The 22,833-nt window shown below is 56.3% G+C and overlaps 2 protein-coding genes across 3 annotated transcripts in view; one reads left to right on the top strand and one right to left on the bottom strand.

Moving 5' to 3' along the window:
* CRTC3 (CREB regulated transcription coactivator 3) overlaps positions 1-22,833 on the bottom strand; it is a gene marked incomplete at its 5' end in the record, with an annotated part of 1,283,408 nt that overhangs the window by 791,880 nt on the left and 468,695 nt on the right. The gene's annotated exons all lie outside the window — the stretch shown is intronic.
* Positions 7,719-22,833, top strand: part of SEMA4B (semaphorin 4B) — a 29,865-nt gene continuing 14,750 nt past the window's right edge. The window contains exon 1 of one of the 2 annotated variants that reach the window (XM_081114739.1): positions 7,719-7,905. In XM_081114739.1, the coding sequence (XP_080970865.1) occupies positions 7,806-7,905 (100 nt within the window). In that variant the 5' untranslated portion in view covers positions 7,719-7,805. The remainder of the gene's footprint in view (positions 7,906-22,833) is intronic. The other variant, XM_081114740.1, reaches the window with a different exon arrangement.

Genomic DNA, 22,833 nt, shown 5'->3' with positions numbered 1-22,833 from the left:
GTACCTGGGAGAGACGGGAGAGGGTGAGGCTGGGGAGGAAGATGAGTGTGGATGGAGCAGGAGGCCCAGGCTTGATGACAACTTCATCTTGCCGTCGGGGGGGGGGGCACAGAGGCAACACTGCGTTTCTCTTCATCTCTTTCTGTCCTCTCTCTCCAAGCGGTCCCTTGAGCTCTTTTTTTTTTTTTTAAATTTTATTGATTTTTTACAGAGAGGAAGGGAGAGAGATAGAGAGTTAGAAACATCGATGAGAGAGAAACACCGATCAGCCGCCTCCTGCACACCCCCTACTGGGGATGTGCCCGCAACCCAGGTACATGCCCTTGACCGGAATCGAACCTGGGACCCTTCAGTCCGCAGGCCGACGCTCTATCCACTGAGCCAAACCGGTTTCGGCCCTTGAGCTCTTTATACACATCACGGAGGTTCTGGCTGAGAAGGACTCGCCCGCGTCCAAGAGGGGCAAAGGGGAGCAGGAGACGCGGCGTTGCCTTGGGAACCAGGCTGTCCCACAGGAAGTCAGCTCGAATGAGGGTGTTTTTTTTCCGTCAGCCATCCTCCTGTTTTTTTCCCAGCTTGGGGAGGGCCAGTTGGCACAGGAAGGGAAGACGGTGGAGCTCACAGAGGCCGAGGCCGCCACGCTGGGGGCGCGCCGTGGGGCTCCGCTCCAGGCCCACCGCTGGGTCCCTCATTTTGTCCAAGTGCTGTGCTTGGCAGCGGGGCTTTCGAAGACGGAAGACCCGTCACTGTCCTCAAGGGGCTTGCCACCCACTTGGCATAAGACATACTTGGCCCTAACAGGTTTGGCTCAGTGGATAGAGCGTCAGCCTGCGGACTCAGGGGTCCCGGGTTCGATTCCAGTCAAGGGCATGTACCTGGGTTGCGGGCACATCCCCAGTAGGGGATGTGCAGGAGGCAGCTGATCAATGTTTCTCTCTTATCGAGGTTTCTAACTCTCTATCCCTCTCCCTTCCTCTCTGTAAAAAATCAATAAAATATATTATTAAAAAAAAAAAAAGACATACTTGGACCCGGCTGGTGTGGGTGAGTGGGTGAGTGTCGACCTATGAACCAGGAGGTCACGGTTCGATTCCCGGTCAGGGCACATGCCTGGGTTGCGGGCTTGATCCCCAGTGTGGGCCATGCAGGAGGCAGCTGATCAATGGTTCTCTCTCATCATTGATGTTTCTCTCTCTCTCCCGTCCTCTCTGAAATCAATAAAAATATATATATTTAAAAAATTTTAAAGGACATACTAGACTCCTAGAGCATCTGAGCAGCCATGCGTGGGGTATAATTAACCACCAGCGAGGCTGCATCAGCCCCTGCCTCTCCTCCTTAGGGATATGCACAGCAGTCACACAGCCCAGCTGTTGCCAAGACACTAAGGCAGACTAGCCCTGCGGCCCTTTAAGGAGGTACGTGCTGCTGGGATTCAGGCTCTAGCCCAGCCGTGGGCAAACTACGGCCCGCAGGCCGGATCCGGCCAGTTTGAAATGAATAAAACTAAAAAAAAAAAAAAAAAAAAAAAAAAGACCGTACCCTTTTATGTAATGATGTTTACTTTGAATTTATATTAGTTCACACAAACACTCCATCCATACTTTGGTTCCGGCCCTCCGGTCCAGTTTAAGAACCCATTGTGGCCCTCGAGTCAAAAAGTTTGCCCACCCCTGCTCTAGCCAGTGCCTAGGTGAGAGCCGAAAGCAGAAGGAGGAAATGCTACAGCCAGCCCTAGCCGGTTTGGCTCAGTGGATAGAGCGTCGGCCTGCGGACTGAAGGGTCAAGGGTACATGCCCGGGTTGCGGGCTCGATCCCCAGTCGGGGGGGGGGGGGGGAGTGTGCAGGAGGCAGTCGATCCATGATTCTCTCTCATCATGGATGTTTCTATCTCTCCCTTCCTCTCTGAAATCAATAAAGATAATTAAAAAAAAAAAAAAAAAAAGAAGGTAGAACAAGCAAGTGTGCAGCCAGTTCCCTGATTTCAACAGGATCTCTTGCAATTTCTTCCATAAGATTCTATGGATCATATGGAGAAACGGGCCGAATCATGCAGTGTGGAGGCCACCTTGCTAGCTGCTCCACCTGCAAGGGCTATTGGTCAGGTTTAAGCCTGACGGGAGTCTCCTGTGGCATCGGGCTCTGTTTGCGGCCCTGTATCACCCAGCTGTTTTTTCCAGCTTGGGGAGGACAAGTTGGCACAGGAAGGGAAGGCAGCGGAGGGCACAGGGGCCGGGGCTGCCGTGCTGGGGGCGCGCGCAGCTGTGGGTCATCTACAAAATACCTGTAGCTTTTCGATATTAAGCAGTTGTTAAAACATGGCCACAGACCAACTCATACTCTTTCCAACACACACACACACACACACACACACACACAGGTTTTTGCTGAATCATTTTGGAAGTTAGTGGCAAACATTGTGACACTTCACCTCTAAGACATCAACCTCAGCAGGCATCTTGGGAGGGCAGAGACATTCTCCCGCAACCGTCATCCCATGACCGTGCCGCAGACGTGCACCCTAACGCCACAACGTCCGCCCAGGTGCAGTGCACCCGAAAACCTCCCCAATTGCCCTACAGCAGTGACGGCGAACCTTCTGAGCTCGGCGTGCCAGCATTTTGAAAAACCCTCACTTCACTCTGGTGCCGTGTCACATACAGAAATTTTTTGATCTTTGCCACCATAGTAAAACAAAGACTTATATTTTTGATATTTATTTTATATATTTAAATGCCATTGAACAAAGAAAAATCCACCAAAAAAAATGAGTTCACGTGTCACCTCTGACCCGGGTGTCATAGGTTCGCCATCACTGCCCTATAGCTTTCCCCCCAGGGATTCAATCAAGGTTCACAGGTTGCATTTGATTATCAGCTCTTTTGAGTTTCTTGACCTAAAACCGCTCCCCCTGCCTTTATTTATATATTTATTTATTTATCTTTGCCTTTCATCACGGGGATGCGTTTGGAGGGTGCAGGTCCCTTGTCTGTAGAGCGCTGGGTGCATCTGACCGCGTCCTCGTGAATAGATCTGGGTTAAATGCTTTTGCCGAGCACGCTGCCGGGATTGACTGTGTGGTGTATTTCTTATTGTGTCCCATTAGGATGTAAATGATGTCAGGAAGTCCCATATTGGTGATGCTACTTGCTCTTTTTTTAAAAAAATATATTTATTGATTTCAGAGAGGAAGGGAGAAGGAGAGAGAGATAGAAACATCCATGATGAGAGAGAATCATGGATCGGCTGCCTCCTGCACACCCCACACTGGGGATGGAGCCCACAACCCAGGTATGTGCCCTTCGCCGGAATCGAACCTGGGACCCTTCAATCGGCAGGCTGACGCTCTATCCACTGAGCCAAGCTGGCTAGGGCGCTACTTTCTTTTCTAATTGATTTTTAGGGCGAGAGAGAGAGAGAGAGAGAGAGAGAGAGAGAGAGAGAGAGATCAACTGGTTGTTCCACACACTTACGCATTCATTGGTTGAGTCTTGTATGTGCCCTGACTGGGCTGGAACCTGAAACCTTGTCATATCTGACAATGCTCTAGCCAACTGAGCTACCCGGCAAGGGTCTGGTGATGCCGATTTAAACTGCTTGGTTAAGATAGTGAGAGCCAAAGCCCTCCCTTAGAGATACAGTTTCTCTGTGGAAATTACTGAGTCACCTGCGGGGACAGACTTTGAGACCTTGTTCTTACATAGTTTCCTAACAACCTTCCACCCAGTGGCTTAGCATCCAGTGATGATCCTTGCTTGAATCTAGATTTTCCAATTCTATCACTTCTTCTACATTCACCAGCCGGCATGTTTCTGTGCGAGAAAGCTTCCCTTCTGTCCCTTCTCTCCCTCTGTGTTTCTCTGAATGTCGCCATGGACGGGTGGGTTGTTTTTCATTTCATCCACTAGAATCCATTCTTTCCTTATTGTCAAGTTTGGTCATCAAGCTTGTCCCTATTTGTCCTTTTGACACGATCCCACTAATCTTTAACCAATTCCTTGCTTTCTGGCCAAACAAAATATCCCAGGCTCACAAATTACTTTCTCTTTCATTTCCCCACAGTTCTGGTACCTTTTATTGGAGATAGATATTTAGAAACCAAGAACTGGGTGCTAGGTGTGCGACTATATATATATATATATATATATATATATATCCTCACCTGAGGATATTTTTCCATTGATTTTTAGAGAGTGGAAGAGAGAGGAAAAGACAGTGAGAAATACTGATGTGAGAGAAACACATCGATTGGTTGCTTTCTGCATGAGCCCCGGCCAGGGAGGAGCCTGCAACCCAGGTATGTGCCCTTGATGGGAATCAAACCCGGGACCCTTCCGTCCGCAGGACGACGCCCTGAGCCAAACTAGTGAGGGCTCGCCCAGTATTCTTATCAATGACTTGAATAAAGGCATACAAATGCTTATCACATTTAAAGGTGTCTCAAAACTGGGAGGGAAGCAAAATGTATCATAATAGAGTAGACATTCAGAATGAATTTCCACAGGATGAAATCTGGACCAGGACCAAAAGATTTAAAAGAGGTCAGTAGGAAGTGCTGTGTTTTGGCTGAAGAAAGACATTGCATAATTTCACGTTTGGGAGAAACTCTTTATTGGACCAAAGGTGATATACCTATGTTGGTTGACGTGTGCCAGCAGCATTCCATGATCCTTAGATTGCATCCATCCATCCATTCATCTATTCATTCATTCATTCATTCATTCAGCCAGTACTCCTTGAGGGCCTATACATACCAGGCACTGTTTTGGAGGCTTGGGATTAGTAACAAGCACAGAAGCAAAAATCCCTGCCCTCTCAGTCAATATCTTGGGGATGGAGGGGCAGGTGGGGCGTTCAGACAATTAAGAAAAACCACAACAAATAAGCAAATCATATAGTATGTTATTAGGTGATGAGTACCTTGAAAGAAAGAAAAAAACCTCAGGGTAAGGGGAATATTGGGGGAAGTGCGGATTCTTTAAGAAGGCGATCTTTGCCCGGCCCTCGTGGCTCAGTGGTTGAGTGTCAACCTATGAACCAGGAGGTCACTGTTCGATTCCCAGTCAGGGCACATGCCTGGGTTGCAGGCTGGATCCCCAGTAGGGGGCGTGCAGGAAGCAGCTCCTCAATGATTCTCTCTCATTGATGTTTCTCTCTCTCTCTCCCTCTTTTAAATCAATTTAAAAAATTAAACAAAAAAACAATAATAGATGCCCTAGCATAAAAAAAAAAAAAAAAAGATCTTTGAGCAAAGACTTGGAGGAAGGGACCCAACCTGGTGGCTATTGGGAGAGAAGGCTCCAGGCAGAGAGAGTAGCCAGGGCAAAGGTCCTAGCAGAAAGCTGTGCGTAGTCCTGGGATGGAGCCGGAGGCTTGGACATCATTGGCTGAAGGTGGATGGATGACACTGATAAAGGTGGTGTCCAAGGCCTGGCTAGGCTAGAAGTGGGGTGCTTGCTGCTGCCCACATCACTTGTGCAACTCTGTGTCCAGTGCTGAGATCTCCTTATTTCTTCTTCTTTTTTTTCCTTTTAAATATATTTTTATTGATTCCAGTGAGGAAGCGAGAGGGAGAGAGGGATCGAAACATCAATGATGAGAGAGAATCATCATTGATCAGCTGCCTCCTGCACCCCCCACACTGGGGATCGAGCCCGCAACCCAGGCATGTGCCCTTGACCGGACTCGAACCGTGACCTCTTGGTTCAGAGGTCGATGCTCAACCACTGAGCCACGCCGGCTAGGAGAGACCCTTTCTTTTATATTTTTGTGTGTGGCGTTTTTGTTTTTTGTTTTGTTTTTTTTCTTGGGAGCCCTTGTCGCCTAGTCCTTGCCCATAGATGGGTGTCGGGATGGTGGAGGTGCAGAAATCATGGCACGCGGGGAAGCTTGGCTGCGAGAGAGGACAGCGGGGACCGTGTGAGTGCTGCGCCCACCCGGACAGCCACCCCGTGGCCCAGGATGTGGCTGGCCCTGGGGGTGGGGTGAGCAAAAGGTGTTGGCTCTGAGGAAGCTCGTGTTGGCCGGGGATGAAGAGGAACTTTCCCAGGAGGGCAGCTCATTCCTGGGGCCGCCGTTCCCACTGCCATGGAAATGAGGAGCGGGGGTTTGGGAACTACTTTCAAGTGGAACGACAGGAAGAATTACATCTGACCTTGGTCCTGTGCGCTCATAGGAAAAGTTGAACCGTTTCCCAAAGCTTACTTCTCTTTTTCTTTTTTTATTTTATTTTATTGATTTTCTACAGAGAGGAAGGGAGAGGGATAGAGAGTCAGAAACATCGATGAGAGAGAAACATGGATCAGCTGCCTCCTGCACACCTCCCACTGGAGATGTGCCCGCAACCAAGGTACATGCCCTTGACCGGAATCAAACCCGGGACCCTTCAGTCCGCAGGCCGACGCTCTATCCACTGAGCCAAACTGGTCAGGGCTTCTCCTGTTCTTATTTTTGTTGTTGTTAATCCTCATCCGAAGATATTTTCCATTAATTTTTTAGGGAGAGTGGATGAGAGAGGGAAAGAAATATCAATGTGAGAGAAACACATCGATTGGTTCGTCCGGGGAGAGCCTGGTATGTTCCCTTGACTGGAATCGAACCCGGGATCTTTTGGTCCACAAGTCAACGCTCTCTCCACTGAGCCAAACCGGCCAGGGCCTTACTTATCCTTTTTATGATCTTTGCAGTTTGATACGCTCTGTTGTGTCTATTTCTTTTTTTTTAATGTTGGTTAAAAAAACCAACATTGGTTCTGGGACTTACTTAGGGGTGCAGGTTGCAGTTTGAAACCCCTGGTCTCCGCAGGACTGAGCTCCATCTTGGGGCACGTTAGGAACCAGGAATGGGGGTGAGGTGGGGGGCGTGGGCCGTGCCTCTTCTAAGCGGGTGCCTCGGGGACCCCTCCTGCCTCAGGGAGTACCGTCTCCTGCCTGGCTACGTGCAGGTTAGTGGAGAAGGTCTCACCTCCTAGGCCGTGTATTAAATCCTATTATTCCACGTCAATTAATCTCGCACCGCTCCTCCCACCCGAGGTCTGGCTGCGTGCGGACAGAATTCTAAGCGCGGACGCCCCCGCAGGGCACCGGGCTGGGCGGTGGGCCTGCAGTGAGCGCAGCCAGGCCCTAAGGTGGACGGATCCCGAGCAGAAATTAGAAATTTATTTACGAAGCAACCAGCCCCGGCGTCAGCACCGGCTCGGCCGCGTTTATTCGGTCACGGGCGAGTGGGTGCCGGGAGCATTCGCGGGGGAGGAGGACTAAAGGGGCCAGACCCAGGCCAGACCCTCCCGGGGCGCGCAGGGGAGAGACCCACAGGTTTTCCCAAACCCCCCGCTCGCCGAGGGTCGCGCAGCCGCCGGAAGGGGCCGGGGCGGCGGTGGGAGGGTCTGGGGTGGGGGGCGGGGAGCTGTGGCCCCGCTTCCCTCCGCGCCCCGCGCTCCGGCCGCCTCGGCCTCTCCAGGCGCGCACCCAGCTGGCGCCCCCGAGGTCGGCCGCAGCGCCCAGGAAGGAGGAAGGGGGAAGGGGGGGAAGGGGCGGGAGGGCGGGGAGCGGAGCGGGGAGAGGCAGGACGCGGTCCACTTCCTCCTCCGGCGCCGCCCTCCGCCCCGCGCTCCCGGGAGAGCAGACTCGGAGCGCGGCCAGCGGGACCGCGCGGTGGGGGTCGGAGGGGCGCGCGCTCGGCGGCCACGTGACCCGCACCCCAACCCCCCCCAGGTCCGGGGGCGGGGCTGCCGCCCGCGAGTCCAGTGGAACCACCTGAGCCGGAGCCGGGAAGACGCCGTCGCTGTCCGAACCGCGCGCGCCGTGATGGCCCCGAGGACCCGGCCGCCGCTGCTGCTGCTCCTGCTGCTGCTGCCGCCGCCGCCCGCGGCTCGGGCGCTCGTGCCCCGGATCAGCCTGCCGCTGGGTGAGTGCGGGCGACCCGCGGGGCGCGGGCCCCGGGAGGGGAGGGGAGGGGAGGCGGCCCCGAGTGCCTCGTGCGGACGTTGCAGTGACAAAGGAGGCAGGGGGCGCGTTGGAGACGTGGGGTTCGCTGGGACCCCTCCTCCTGGGAAAGCGCTATGCGGAGGGAGGGGGGAGAGGGGAGCTGTTGGGGCCGCGGGCTCCTTTCTTCCATTCTTTTAATGCGGGGGGGTGGGGTTCCTCGCCCCCCTGCTGCCTCTTTAGGGTGCCCTTTTGGCTGTGACTCCCTTAATCCCCCCAATCCTCCACCCCCGGTGCTGGCTACCCGCCGGTCCGCCTGCGCATCTGCTTGTCTTTGATGCTGACCAGAGCCAGCCGCGGTGCCGCCCCCAGGGCAGCTCGGGGTGGAGGCAGGGGGCTGTGCTTGCGGCCCGTAAACACCGGGGTTTGGTATTCCAGCAAGTCACAGAAGGAAGGGCCGGCGCCCCATTCTTCACCCTAATGGACACGGTGGGATCCCCCAGGACCTGGGAGGGGCCGTAGTAGGGAGGGGGGCAGTCTGGGTGCGCCGGAGACTCCAGGCCCTGGAGGCAGGAGGACCATCCTCCTGGGCCAGGTCCCGCCCCTGGAGCTCACAGCTGCTTCTGTGGCCCCCTCTTTCCAGCCCTCTGCTCCCCGCTCTCCTTACCCCCCCCTCTCACCTGGTTGCTTCTCCAATTTCTCTTTGAAATCGGAGGGACCTGGATTCTAAGCCCATTTCTGCCCCTGGGCAAGTCAGTTCCTCCGCCCGGAGCCCCAGGTTGCTCGCTTTGCAAAATACTCCCCGTCACAGCTCCCTTGCAAGCCTGTCCTGGGAGAGTTTGTGAAGCCAGGTGTATTGCGTGGGCATAACGTGTATAGGTATTGTTTCTCCAAGCCCTTTCACTCGCTGGTTGTCACACTGTGTGAATTAGAATAAAGGACCTATGCATCCCAGGTTACAGCGCTCCCCACCCCTAAGAACATTCTGTTTGCAGAAGGAAAGAGTAGCAGAATCAGCACTCAGAGCCACCTCGTGGCCCAGTAGCGCCGAGAAGGTGTCCCGGCTGCAAACCGGCCTCGGCCACTTAGGAACCACGTGACCCCGAGCAAGCTGCCTAAGCTCTCTGGGCCTTGATTTCCTCATCTGTAAAATGGGCACAACACCGGCACCTGCCTCAGGGCTGTGAGGAGTCAATCCCGTTTATGTCTGAAAAGTCCTCAGGACGGGGCTTGGCACCAGAAACCGCTGAGTGAGTGCTCGTTGTCATTGCTGTTGTGTTAGGCACAGGCTCAGCCTTGGCATGTCCTGCAGAACTGGGGCGATTCGGCCTGGGGTGGGGCGGTGCCGGCCTGTGGTTTGACCGCGGCCCCTTGGGTGCTCCGGCGTGTGAAGGGAGCGTCCACGTGTATCCGGACCCGGGCCTGCTGCTGCCTGGCTGTTTCTCGGTTGTGGCCACAGCGCTCTTGTGCCCTCAGACCCTGTCACCTTTGGGAGCAGGTGAGAAGAGGTGGGGACGGCTGCTCGAGGGACTCCATGTTTGGCCCAAGGGGCATGTCAGGTGCACCAGGTCTTGTGTCCGGCTCCGGAACTGCATGGGGGGCCACGCATGGCGTCACTAAGTTGGGGAGCCGTGAGGAGGAACCGAGGGCACCTCTTTTCTGAGAGCAGCTGGGATGCTTCGGGGGGATTCCCCACACAGCTCCAAGACCTGGCCACTTCCTCAGACCCGTGGCCATTGCCAGGCCGCAGTACGGCTGCCGCACGCCAGCACCCCCTGCACGGGTCACGTGGTGCTGGGGTCAGCGTGTCTGTGTCCTCAGATTCCTGTTCGCTCTAACTGGTTTGGCTCCGTGGACAGACCTTCGGCCCGAGGACTGAAGGGTCCTGAGTTCCATTCCGGTCAAAGGCATTCCAGTTAAGGGCACGTACCTCAGTGGCAGGCTCAACCCCTGGCCCTGGTCAGGGTGCTGGTGGGAGGCAACCAGTTGATACGTGTCTTTCATAGCAATGTTTCTCTCTCTGTCTCTCCCTCTCCCTTCCACTCTCTCTAAAAGTCAGTGGAAAAATACCCTTGGATGAGGATTAACCACACACACACACACACACACAATCATGTTAAAATCCTAACCCTGGGAGGACTGAGTCACTCAGGTTCATCTGTGAGGACCCCCGAGATGGCACATTTGGGGCCCCGCTGAAGGGTCGAAATGCAGTCCATACTCTGCCCTCCACGCTGTGGCTCCTGGAGGAAGTAGACCCTCCCCTGTGTCCCTGCGGCTGGGTCAGCCCGGAGGGGACTTCTTGTCCTCGTCCCGCCAAAGCCCGGCAGAGTTTAGCAGCTCCCTGGCACCTGACCTTGGGAGCTGAGCACATAGCCACGCTTTACTGAGCTGCACCACAACCCGGAGTGCCCGCCCCACCGGGCTTCCTCCTGGCCTGGCGCCCGCCCCCCTCCCGTCTGTGTGCGGATTGTCCTGCAGGGCTGGGTGCCCCAGAGGGGAATTCTCCGGTGACTGACCAGGCTCACCTTCCCACCGTGGCTTGAAGCAGCTTCCTGCCTCATCCCTGGGGGCTCGTTAGATGTTCCTGGCAGCCTGCCCGTCCTGGGCAGGACCATGGTGACCATGGGACACTGGGCCCCAGGCCCCAGGGCACCTTCCTCTCAGAACAGGGAGAAAGGCATGGAGCTAGAGCCCACACCCCCTTCCCTGCCATCTGCCCTCCCCTCCTGAACCCGCCCCCCTCCCCAGGGCCTGGATGCCTGGAGACAGTGGGCTGTGTCTGTAGTTTTGAAAAAATATCCCTGAAAGTGGAGCATCCTTCCTATGGGACCCTCATTACTGTCCATCCGATTCCTGGGGCCGCCAGGAGGGGTGCTCCACGCATGGCCAGGACGGGGAGGGGACCTGGGGGCTCCAGGCTCAGCAGTGCAGGCCGAGGCCCTCAGAGGAAGTGGCTTGTCTCTGGGAGAGATGCGTCAGAGAAGCACGTGGAGTTTGGGTTCTGCTGGGTTGGGAGCTGGGTGGCCTGGAGCTCCGGGACCAGGGGGGCTGCTGTGTGGGGAGCAGGAGGGATGCTGAACGGAAATGATGGCTGGGGTGTGTGAGCTGCGAGGGGGGAAGGAACGAAAACCAGCTCCTGTGGCTCATGGAAGTCTTAATGGGTCCCCTTATTTGGGCAGCTAAAAGGAGTTGTTCATTTCCACCCTGCCCTGAAGTGCCTGCCTGGGAAGCGCTGGACATAGTGTTTCCAAACCAGATGGGAACGAAATCCGCAGGCCTGCACCCTGCGGTCAACAAAACCCCATTGAGCCCAGAGAATGAGGCACCAATCAGCTACTTGTCCTCTGACCCCGGAGTGGGCAGCCAGGGTCAGTCTGCTCTGAGAAGCCCGGGGCACAGGCTGTTTTTTGTTTTTTAAATTTCAGAAAGGAACGGAGGGAGGGAGAGGGAGAGAGAGAGAGAAACATCAATGATGAGCGAGAGTCATTGATTGGCTGCCTCCTCCACGCCCCACACTGGGGATGGAGCCCGCAACCCGGGCATATGCCCTGACCGGGAATCGAACCGTGACCTCCTGGTTCATAGGTCGATGCTCAACCACTGAGCCACGCCGGCCAGGCGAGACCCTTGGGTTTTTAAATATATTTTTATTGATTTTAAGAGGAAGGGAGAGGGAGAGAGAAACATCAGTGAGAGAATTGTTGATCGGCTGCCTCTTCCACAATCAGGAATTGAGCCCACAACCCAGGCATGGGCCCCGACCGGGAATTGAACCGTGGCCTCCTGGTTCATAGGTCAACACTCAACCACTGAGCCACCACAGCCGGGCGAGCTCCCGCCCCCCCCTCCAGGCCCCTTTTCACATTGGCGAGATGGGAATAGTAGCAGGAACCTTGACGGGGTTCATGGCTGTAAAGTCTGGCACGCTGCCTGGCACGTGCAGCATCCCCAGCAAAAGCCCGAGCTGGTTTGGCTCAGTGGATAGAGCGTTGGACTGCGGACTGAAGGGTCCCTGGTTCAGTTCCGGTCAAGGGCACATGCCCAGGTCGTGGGCTCGATCCCCAGTTGGGGGCATGCAGGAGGCAGCTGGTCAGTGATTCTCTGTCATCATTGATGTTCCTATCTCTCTCTCTCCCTCTCCCTTCCTCTCTGAAATCAATAAAATTTATATATATATAAAGGCAGCGGCTCCTGCTCCCCTTGGTGGGAATTTCCCGCCTGCCCAGCCTGGGGAGGTTGTCCATTCATTGAGCAGACACTGTCTGAGCGCTGGCTGGATGCAGGCCCTCTGCGAGGTGTCAAGGCCGCCAGCCAGGCAGGAAGTGGTGCAGACTTCCTCACCACTGCCCTGGGGAAGAAGCAAAGGTGATGATGCTTCCTTTAGTCCCCTTTCCTGGTGCTCCTGGTTCAGCTCTTCCAGCTGCCTCCTCTGCCCGAGGCTGGGCTGCACCGCCCTCCTCCCTGCCCCTCGCCGGCTCCACTCTGCCCTCTGCCTGACCCACGCTCAGCGGGGTGTCGAAATGCCTGTGAGCGCTGAGCTTGCACAACTTTGGGGGCACATCTGGATACACCTGCTCGCTCCTCCTCCAGACTAGAGAGGCGGGGTGACACGGGGCCTGGAGGAAAGGCTGGGCTGGGGTCGTGTTGTCAGTCACTCCTTCCTGTGTCCCCTTCTTAGGGCCTGTGCCCTTCCCCCTCCGACCCCTCCCCCAGCCCCATGGATATTCAGGATGGGTGGACAGGGCTCTGATAGGGCCCTTCCCAGGGGGACGAGGGGGGAGAGGAGCAAACAGAACGTGAGACTCCTGAGGTCCAGGTGGTCCAGGCAGGCCTGCCCTCAGCAACTCCTGCTGCTCCCCCCCCAGCTGGCCCCTGCCCCCACCTCCTCATGTTCTGACCTCCCCATCCTGGTGGTGCTGCCCTGTGCACAGCATGGAGAGCGGCTTACACAGAGGCGGCCGTCTTGGGACATGTACTGAGGTCCCGTAACGCCATCTCCTGCCTTTCCCAAGGCGACAAGCCTTTTCTCTGCTCCTAGCCCTGTACCCTCTCCCTGGTCACTCTTTTTCTACTCTTAAAAAATATATTTGTAGCCGAGGCCGGTTTGGCTCAGTGGATGGAGCGTCGGCCTGCGGACTGAGAGGTCCCGGGTTCGATTCCGGTCGGGGGCATGTACCTGGGTTGCGGGCATATCCCCAGTGGGAGGTGTGCAGGAGGCAGCTGATCGATGATTCTCTGTCATCGATGTTTCTAACTCTCTATCTCTCTCCCTTCCTCTCTGTAAAAAATCAATAAAATCTATTAAAAAAAATACATATATATATATATATATTTTTATTGATTTCAGAGAGGAAGGGAGAGGGAGAGAGAGAGAGAGAGAGAGAGAGAGAGAGAGAGAGAAACATCAATGATGAGAGAGAGTCACTGATCAGTTGGCTGCCTCCTGCACGCCCCCAGCTGGGGATGGAGCCCCCATCCAGGCATGACCGGGAATCGAACCGTGACCTCTTGGTTGATAGGTCGACACTCAATCACTGAGCCACATCGGCCAGGCTCCCTAGTCACTCTGTAGCCACCACTTGTCTGTGACCATCCCCGCTACAAGGCAGGAGCCAGCCCGCCAGCCCCGAGGTGGCACAGCCAGTGCCCTCATATTTTGTGTCCGGCGTTCAGTGCTCAGGAGAAGGTAGAAGGTGGGTAACAGGTAAAGAGCTGCGGGGGCTCCAGGCTGTAGTTGTCTTGTATCCACCTGCATGGTAGGTGCATTCTCCCCATTTTACAGATCAGACAGCTGAGGTTCAGAGAGGGGAAGTATTTTGTCAAAGACATGTAGCTCGACCCGGTCTCCATGGGACCTGTCTGGTCTGCATTGTGGTCCCTCTGAGAAGCCCATCCTGATAGCGTAGTGGGGTTTGGAGAGGTGGGGTCCTGTGGCGAGGGGGTCTCGGTGGGGACAGTAGACAGAAACCTCATTTTTATCAGAATTCCTAAAGAAGGGGCCAAATGGTCCTAGCTGGTTTGGCTCAGTGGATAGAGCGTCAGTCTGCAGACCAAAGGGTCCCGGGTTCGATTTTGATCAAGGGCACGTACCTCGGTTGCAGGCTCCTCCCCGGCCCGGGCCCTGGTCAGGGCGTGCGCAGGAGGCAGCCAATCGATGTGTTTCTCTCACATTGATATTTCTCTCTGTCTTTCCCTTTCTCTTCCACCCTCTCTAAAAATCAACGGGAAAATATCCTTAGGTGAGGATTAAAAAAGAGAGAAGGGGACCAAATGAACCAACTTGCTGCCTCTTTTTTGCCCCCACCCCACCCCTTGCCCATCCTCTGAGACAGACGCTAACAGCAAGAGAGAGGAAACCTCCCAGGATGACCCACTGTGTGCCAGGCACTGCCCTTGGGTGTGTGCGGAGGCAGGGGCGGGGCCGGGGGACATTGTTCCATCTTGCACCAGGGAGAGAATCGGGGCTCAGAGAGGTCGGTTCACATTGCCTTGGCCACACAGCCAGAAAGGCTGGGGGACAAGCCTGGAGCCACAGCTGTCTGCCACGGGAGCCACGGGAGCCACATTCCTTCCATTGGATCTGGTGCCTCCCGCACCACCTGTGAAATGTACAGAAAAGCAGCCCAAGGACCCAGCCCAGCCTTGAATAATGGATGGGTTATACTTCCCTCTGGTAAAGAACTCTATCGAGGTCACACCCTGGATGGGACAGGGATCCAGCTGAGGCCCCCGATGGTGCTGCCCGGTCGGAAATAGGGCCAACCCAGCAGCCTTGGCCGGGGACGAGGTGCCTGGCGGACGGATGCAAAACTCTCCAATAGGCGTGGCGTCCCAGGAGCACGGGCCATGGGCCAGGGCCAGCTGCAGATGTGTTTTGTTTGGCCTCCAAGTGTTTTAGAGAAACTTGAATGGGTCACCGATATTTAACGCTCAGGAAGTTTTCTATAAAAATCCAGGTTTTTAGCCCTTCTGAAGACCTGGCAAGGCCGGGCCCCCATCCCGTTAGCAGCAAGCATGGGGTCTGTGCCCCCAGGGTGCCGGGTGTTTGCTCAGAGCAAAGGTGGGGAGGAAGGGAGGCAGTGGGGGAGTGGGGGGCATGGCTAGGGCGTGGCTGTTGGTGACTCCGTAGCCTGGGAGCAGGGCTGCATTTATTGGGTCTTCCTAGCACAGAGAGGGCAGGTGCCCGTCCAGGGTTGCACAGCTGCTTGGGGATCCAAGTCAGGACTCAGGCGTGGGCCTCCGGGTCCCTGTGGCCTCGCCCGCCTCCCTGCCGCGCCTTCAGCTGTCACACTTCCATCTGCACCCTGGGACTCCAGCTGGGACAGCGTGTTCCGTGCTTTGGGGAGGGGGCAGAGTAGGGGCAGTGCGAGTGTGAGGCCTCAGGGCCTCCAGACTGCCCCCCCCCTTTTTTTATTAATTTCAGAAAGGAAGGGAGAAGAAGAGAAAAATAGAAACATCAATGATGAGAGAGAATCATGTATTGGCTGCCTCCTGCACAGCCCCTACTGGGGATTGAGCCCACGACCCAGGCATGTGTCCTTGACCAGAATCAAAGCCGGGACCCTTCAGTTCATAGGCCAGTGCTCTAGCCACTGAGGCATACCGGCTAGGACCAGACTGCCCCCTTTGAATCTGGTGCCCCTCCCTGGACCGGAGCATCCGAATTGGGACTTAGGACTCTGTCAGTCATTCATTCAATCAACAGATGCTTATCAAATCAAACAACTTTTTGGAACTCACCTGGCCAGGTGATACAAATATCTATCTATATATATAAAAGCCTAAGTGACCGTTACAACAGAACGACAGGTTGCTATGACGCGCACTGACCACCAGGGGTCAGACACTCAATGCAGGAGCTGCCCCCAGCCCTCAGGCCCCGATCTCCGATGGGGCCTGCTGGACAACCTCCCAGTCCCTCCCCCCAGCTGGCAGGTCCCAATCACCCGATCAGGGCTGGGCCCTGGGCTGGGACAGGGAACCAGGGGTGGGTGGCGGTGTACGCGGGCGGCGAGGGAAGGAGGAAGGGGGGAGGTGGAGAACCGTGCAGTGGCAGCACGGGCGGTGAGGGAAGTAGGAGACGGGGAGACGGGGAACCTGATAGGCCCTGATCGCCAGCCAGGCCTAGCGACCCCACCCGTGCACGAATTTTGTGCACCAGGCCTCTAGTGGGCTATAAATAGGAATAAGATAGTTGGTCCTCAAGGCACAGTCAGCTTCATGGAATAGACGGAAAGCCCATCATGGTGAAACTGTGTGGCCATTGCATCGGGGAGCTGTGCAAGGGAAATGTGGCCCCAGAGAAGGGGCCCTTGCCCAGCTGGGGATTTAGGAAGACCTCATGGAGTAGAAGAAACTGAGTCTTGACAGATGAGTAGGAGTAGGTCAAAAGGAAGGTCTTCCATGCTCAGCCAGCATGGCTCAGTGGTTGATCATTGACCTATGAACCAGGAGGTCACGGTTCGATTCCCAGTCAGGACACATGCCCAGGTTGCGGCCTTGATCCCCAGTGTGGGGTGTGCAGGAGGCAGCCGCTCAATGATTCACTCTCATCATTGATGTTTCTATCTCTCTCCTTCTCCCTTCCTCTCTGAAAACAATAAAAATATTAAAAAAAAAAAAAAAAAGGAAGGGCCTTCCAGGTGGGGAGGGGGACGTGCAAGGGCTGGTGAGTCAGGGGCTTGGACAGTGGGGCACGGTTGAGGTTTTACCCAGGACAGTGACAGGTCCCCTGGAGCCCTCTGGCCTCCGTGGAGCTGGAGCCACGGGGCTGGGGGCAGAGCCAGCTGGGCGAGGCTGCTGCAGAGGCCGGGGTGGGCGGGTGCTGGCCTGGTTCTGCACGGGGATGATTTTGGGCACAGTGATGGGAATACGTTTGGAAAACGCTGAGCAGGAAACATTGGCAGGATTTGATTGTGGATCGGATGTCCTTGGGTGACAGGGCGGGAGGAAGGAAGTACAGTGCAAGGTTTGCAGCTGGGAGTGTGGTGCCACAGAGACCCCAGGCTGAAGAGGGGGCAGGAGGGAGGGGCCCCGCAGTGGCATGTTGGAGGAAGATCTTGGCTGGATGAAGACCTCTGGGAGTTACCAGTGTCCGGTTCATTGAAGCACTGGGCGTGGATGTGGGAACCCAGGGGCCAACGGCAGGCACCAGGGAACAAGGACATTCAAGAGCCAACCCTGGAGCCCAGCCAGTGTGGCTCAGTGGTTGAGTGTCGACCCAGGAATCGAGTCACAGTTCGATTCCAAGTCAGGGCACATGCCCAGGTTGTGGGCTCCATTCCCAGTGTGGGGTGTGCAGGAGGCAGCCGATCCATGATTCTCTCTCATCATCGATGTTTCTCTCTCTTTTCCTCCTCTCCCTTCCTCTCCGAAATCAATGAAAAAATACTTTTTTTAAAAAGCAAACCCTGGAGAGGCTGCAGGGTGGTTGGAACGCAGCCCTGGAGCCAGCAGCCCAGGTTCAAAGCCCAGCTCCCCGACTCTTCCAGCGGGAACCTGCGCACGTTACCTCCCTCGTGCCTGCGTCCTCTCATCTGAAAAATGCAGGTGGTGACGCCTGTGTCACGGCGACCTTGCCAGGATCACAGGCGCTGGTCATTCTACGTGCTTAGGTAGTGCCACCGCAGGCCCTTAGCTCCTGGGGGGGGGGGGGGGCAGGGGCAGGAAGTGACCTTGGGGCTGGTGTGGCAGACACCCAAAGACAGGGGACCTCCACAGGGCCACGGCCACGTGCCATGGAGGCCGTGCCCCGGGGTGCCTGGGCTCTGGCAGTGGGTCCTGGCGTGCGCGGGGCTGGTGGAGGCCTGACTGCAGTGAGTGGGAGGTCGGAGATGGAGAGATGGAGAGATGGAGAGATGGAGAGATGGAGAGATGGAGAGATGGAGACGGCGCCGCCGGCTCTTGGAAGGGTTTTGGCTGAGAAAGGGGAGGAGGGAAGCACGCATATTTCTGGGGTAAATATTGAAGGAAAAACCCGCTTTCTGTGAGGCAGAGGTTAATGGCACAGAGCTCAGGCTCTGAGGAGTCGGGGAGTTTATGCCTGGGGGCCCCAATTTCCTTAGGAAAAGCGGAGACGTCAGGAGAGAGGGGTCATGAAGCAGCCAGCCCCCAGCAGAGGGTCCTGGGTGGGGGGTGGGAGAGCAGGCTCGCAGGTGCTGGGGCTCATGACAGGTCCCGGGTAGGGCGCCCTGGCCAGATGGGCACCGGGAGGTCTGGGAGGGGCTGGGCAGGGCCTACTTGGTGGGGGCGATAGCAGGGACCTTCGTGTACCTGCCCCGGAACACCGGATGCCATGAGCTGGACTCAGTCACCCCCCTGCCCCCCACTTCCCTGTTGGGTGAGGGCAGAGTGTGCCCACTGCTCCTGGCCCAGCAGGCTGCCCTGCTCAGCGCTGGGGCAGTGCGGAGGGAGGACGTGTGTCGAGCTCGCTGGCTGCCCTCATCCCTGAGTCAGCGTCCCCGCCCAGAGGCGCTGCTGCTGCTGCTGGCACAGCGGGTCCAAGGGTCCAGAGCGCGTCCTGGGGAGCAGGTGCGCCTGCTGAGCATCTGGGAGGCTCCCCCGGACTGTTGCGGGGCCCAGAGCCTCTGGGACTTTGCGGTTCCAGCTGAGGGAGAAGGGACGGCCACCCCCGCCGGGGACACCTTCCCGGCTCTGACTGCCCTGGAAGCTGGTAGTTGCCACCGGCCTCCTCCTGCCAGGGCCTGTGGAGGGTGAGACGTGAGGGCCAGGTCAGCCGTGCGGTGCCAGGAGCCGCCGAGGGGAGAAAGGTGGGGTGGGGCTCTGAGTCATGCCCTGCTGGCCTGGGTGGGGACCTCCTGGGGTGGGGGAGGTGCTGATCCTATTCCCGTCTCACTCCAGAGGCTCCCCGCTTCCGGCTGAGTCACAGGGGAAGGTGAGCCTCCAGATGGGGCTGGGGACTGAGCTGTCTCCGCATCACTTCCTGCCGATACCCCGGCCCGGGGTTGGGGAGTGGGCCCTGCGGGTGTCTCTGACATGCCTGGCTTCACGTCACCCCCATCCAGCCTCCTGGGAGCCCTGCACAGCCCCCGGCTCAGGTCTGCAGGATGGAGGCAAAGGTTTCGTCCCACCTGGGAAACAGGCCACAGCCTCAGGCGGCCTGGGTGCTGGGCTGACCCGCTCGTAGGGCATGAGGATGGCCCAGGAGGCACCCGCCATCACACGCAGCAGCTAAGAGCGGCCCCCAGGTGTGTGTGCCGGGACGCGCAGGGAGCCGAGCGCCCAGGCACCCCCTCCCTGTCACCTCTGCACAAACAGCGCCCTGGAGCGAACACACAAGCACCGACAAGCCCTGCGGTGGGGCGCAGACACACACACACACACACACACACACACACACGGGCAAGCTCAGGCAGGGCCCACACAGACGTCTGTGCTGTGACTCGAGGGGACCGGCCACTGGCCACCCGGGTGAGACCATCACTCAGAGCGCCACGGAGCCGGGACCAGCTCACACACATGTGCGCACGTGGCTGACCCTCGCTTCCCCGCCTCGCAGCTGATGCCCTGAGACTGGCCTGGGCTCGGTGCGACCAGGTGCAGGCCTGGGTTGGCATCACTGGGCGCCAATGTTTTAATTACGCAGGAGGAGGACGAGGGAGGCACTGCTCCCTCCGCCCCGCTCCCCCGGCCGGCTGGCCGGGCTGGATTTTCCTGCAGGGCTCTGGGCTTTTGTTTTTGATCCACTCGAGCGCTGGTCGTGTGCCAGACGCCGCGCCAGCAGCCAGCACTGGGTGGGTAGCGTGCGCGCGGTCGTTGGGAGTAAGCAGTCAGCAAACGTGGCTCATTATGTGTGTTGTTATTTACATGCGTAATCTCGTTCCTTCTCATAACAGCCCCATGAGGCGAGGTGCTATTATCCCCATTTTACAGATAAGGAAAGTGAGGCTGCAAGACGTTAAGTGGCTTGTCCTGGTGGCAGAGGGCTCGAGAGTGCCAGAGGCAGGATTTGAACCCAGGTCTCCGCTTCTGGAGTCTGCACTCCTGATTTGTTTTTTTTGTGTGTGTGTGTGTGTTGTTTTGTTTGTTTGTTTTGGTTAATCCTCACTCAAAGGTATTTTTCCATTGATTTTTAGGGAGAGTGGAAGAGAGAGGGAGAGAGAGAGAAACATCGATGTGAGAGAAACACATCGATTGGTTGCCTCCTGCACACGCCCTAATCAGGGCCCGGGCCGGGGAGGAGCCCGCAACCAAGGTCCATGCCCTTGACCGGACTCGAACCCGGGACCCTTCAGTCTGCAGGCCGATGCTATATCCACTGAGCCAAACCGGCTAGGGCTCTTGATTTGTCTCACTGGGACTCCAGTTAGGAAGCCAGCCCAGGGCAGGGGGATCATGGGGGACAAGAGCTTCAGGACTTTGAGTCTGGGAGGCCCAGGGCAGGGGGGCGCGGGAGGAGTGCCCCCCAGAGTGGGAAGCTGTGGCGTGAGGGGCCCTTCACTCAGTTCTCCGAGGCGTTTGTGTCCCTGCACTGCGTCCCTGTGCTCCCAGTGCGCCTGGAGGAGGTGTGGGGCCCTGGAGCAGCTGGCTGTGTGGAGGGCTGGGCCGGGCCCGGATGAGCAGCTGGCACCCTGGCTGCCCCTCCAGCCAGCTTTGCTCTGTCTGTGTGACCCTTGGCAATTTCCCCCTCCCTTCCAGGCCTGAGTGGGGCCGAGCTGCCACCTGAACTTCAGCTTTTATCTCTGATGACCTTTGACATCTCTGTATTACCTGGGCAGATGGCAAGAGCAGCCTCCTGCCCAGACTTACTAGGAAGTCCCCCTCTGCAGGCAGGCGGGCCTGGGCACAGTAGGGCCAGCCCTTGCTTAAGGACCCTGGAGGATGCCAGCCACTTGCCCTGGCCTCACTGGCTCCTCATGAGGCTGCTGGGAGTCTTACGTTTGTTGCGTTATCCCCGTGATGCCTATGAGAAAACCCAAGCCAAGTGAGGTGACGTGTACACTGCCTTACAGAAGACCGTATGCGCTTCTCAAACTGTGGTCCTTGGGCCTTCTCCTCCACAATCACCGAGCTTGTCAAACTGCACATTTTTAGGCCCCGTCCCAGGCCCACGGCATTGGAGCTGGAGTGCCCGGCATGGCTCAGGGGTAGATCATCAACCCATGAACCAGGAGGTCACGGTTCGAATCCCGGTCGGGGCACATGGCCGAGTTGCGGGCTGGATCCCCAGTGTGGGGCGTGCAGGAGGCAGCCGATGCATGATTCTCTTCATTGATGTTTCTATCTCTCCCTTCCTCTCTGAAATCAATAAGAATATACTTAATAAATAAATAAATAAATCTCCCGGGTGATTTGGCCACACCGTGCAGCTGGCAGACTGAATGGTTCAGGAAGGAGCCCTCCTGAGCCAGCCTCCCCCTGCAGACTCATTTTTTTCGGCGTGGCTTTGTGTATGTTGCTTCATCTCTCTGAGCTTTGATTTCTTCGTTTGCGAAGTGGGGAGAATAGCAGTCCCTACCTCCTGGGGTATGTTGTGCGTATGCAAAGAGTTCATATCTACAGCACATTGAGCATGGCGCCTTCCCAAGGTGACCTCTGGTGGCCAACAGGAGGGCGCTCTTGAGTGGGGGTCGGTTCTTTGCAGGCGCAGAGCACAGAAAGGTCAGCTCATCGGCTCATTGGCCTGAAGCATGAGCAACATCATTGGGACCCAACGTGTTGGGAAGTTTTGGTTGTGAGAAGCGGGAGGTTTGTGTTGGAAACGTCCCTTGGGCCTCCCAGCGTGTAAAGTGCCCATAGAAAGTGGCGAGGAGTCAGGAATGTGATGCTGGACATAGGAGTTTAAAGAGAGGCCTTAAAAACTCCGACCACAGCTGCCCTGCATGGTTTCAGCAGCCGAGTTCGGGCTCTTGAACGTTAAGGCAGGACTCTCCCCTGTGCATTGCCCCTGCAACTCAGTTCCGACTCCGGTTCCAGGTGGGAGGCTTGTTGCTGGTATGTGTTCCTCCTCTTGGACAGCGAGGATGAGGTAGTCTCATTTCCCTTTTCTCCTTGGCCACTGGGAGGCTCGGCACTAGATGTATGCGGACCTATGACCTGCTTATGGGAATCTCCCCTTCCTCACTGGAGTCGATGTTTTCTTCAGATTTGTTTTGTTCTCCTCTGTTCCCGATTTTAGTGTTGATGTTTCATTCCCTTCTTTTCTTTGTGTTTTCCTCACTCTTGTGGAACCAGGCCGGGGGTATGTAAAATCGCTCCCCGTGGAAACGCCCACAACGCCGTCTTCCCAGCCGCTCTGTTGGCATGTGGCCGGCCTTCTGCTTCCTCTGCTTCATGAGACTGTATATGTTTGCGTGGTCATAATCCACCGGTCAGTTAGGAGACGCCGGAGGTTGGGGCAGGGTGGCTGCTTTCTGCTTGTTTTCCTTTTCATATCAGCTGCTTAGAATTTTTAGAATAATTTCTTTGCAAATCTGTGAGTCACTCCAAGCACAAACGGTGCCCTGGTACTCCTCTTTAATGTATTTCTTTTTAAAAAATACGTATTTTTATTGATTTCAGAGAGGAAGAGAGGGAAAGAGAGAGAGAAACATCAATGATGAGAGAGAATCATTGATTAGCTGCCTCCTGCATGGCCCCTACTGGGGATCGAGCCCGCAACCCAGGCATGTGCCCTTGACCGGAATTGAACCCGGGACCCTTCAGTCTGCAGGAGAAAGCTCTATCCACTGAGCCAGACCAGCTAGGGCTCTGATGCATTTCTTGTGCATCACCCAAGTCCAACCTGTAACATCCAAAAATGATAATGCGTGAAAAAGGAAAAGAAATTCCCTATAATCCTATCCAGGCTACCACTCTTCAGCATTTCAGTGATTCATTCTTCCAGATTTTTTTTTCTCTATATTTATATTTTTCCCATATACAAAAAATAGAATCTAGCAAGACATAC

Source organism: Myotis nattereri (assembly GCF_964212035.1).
Source record: "Myotis nattereri genome assembly, chromosome: 21".
In the NCBI taxonomy this organism is placed as follows: Eukaryota; Metazoa; Chordata; class Mammalia; order Chiroptera; family Vespertilionidae; genus Myotis; species Myotis nattereri.
The sequence above is the reverse complement of the archived record's forward strand: the minus strand, read 5'-3'. Positions and strand labels throughout refer to the sequence as shown.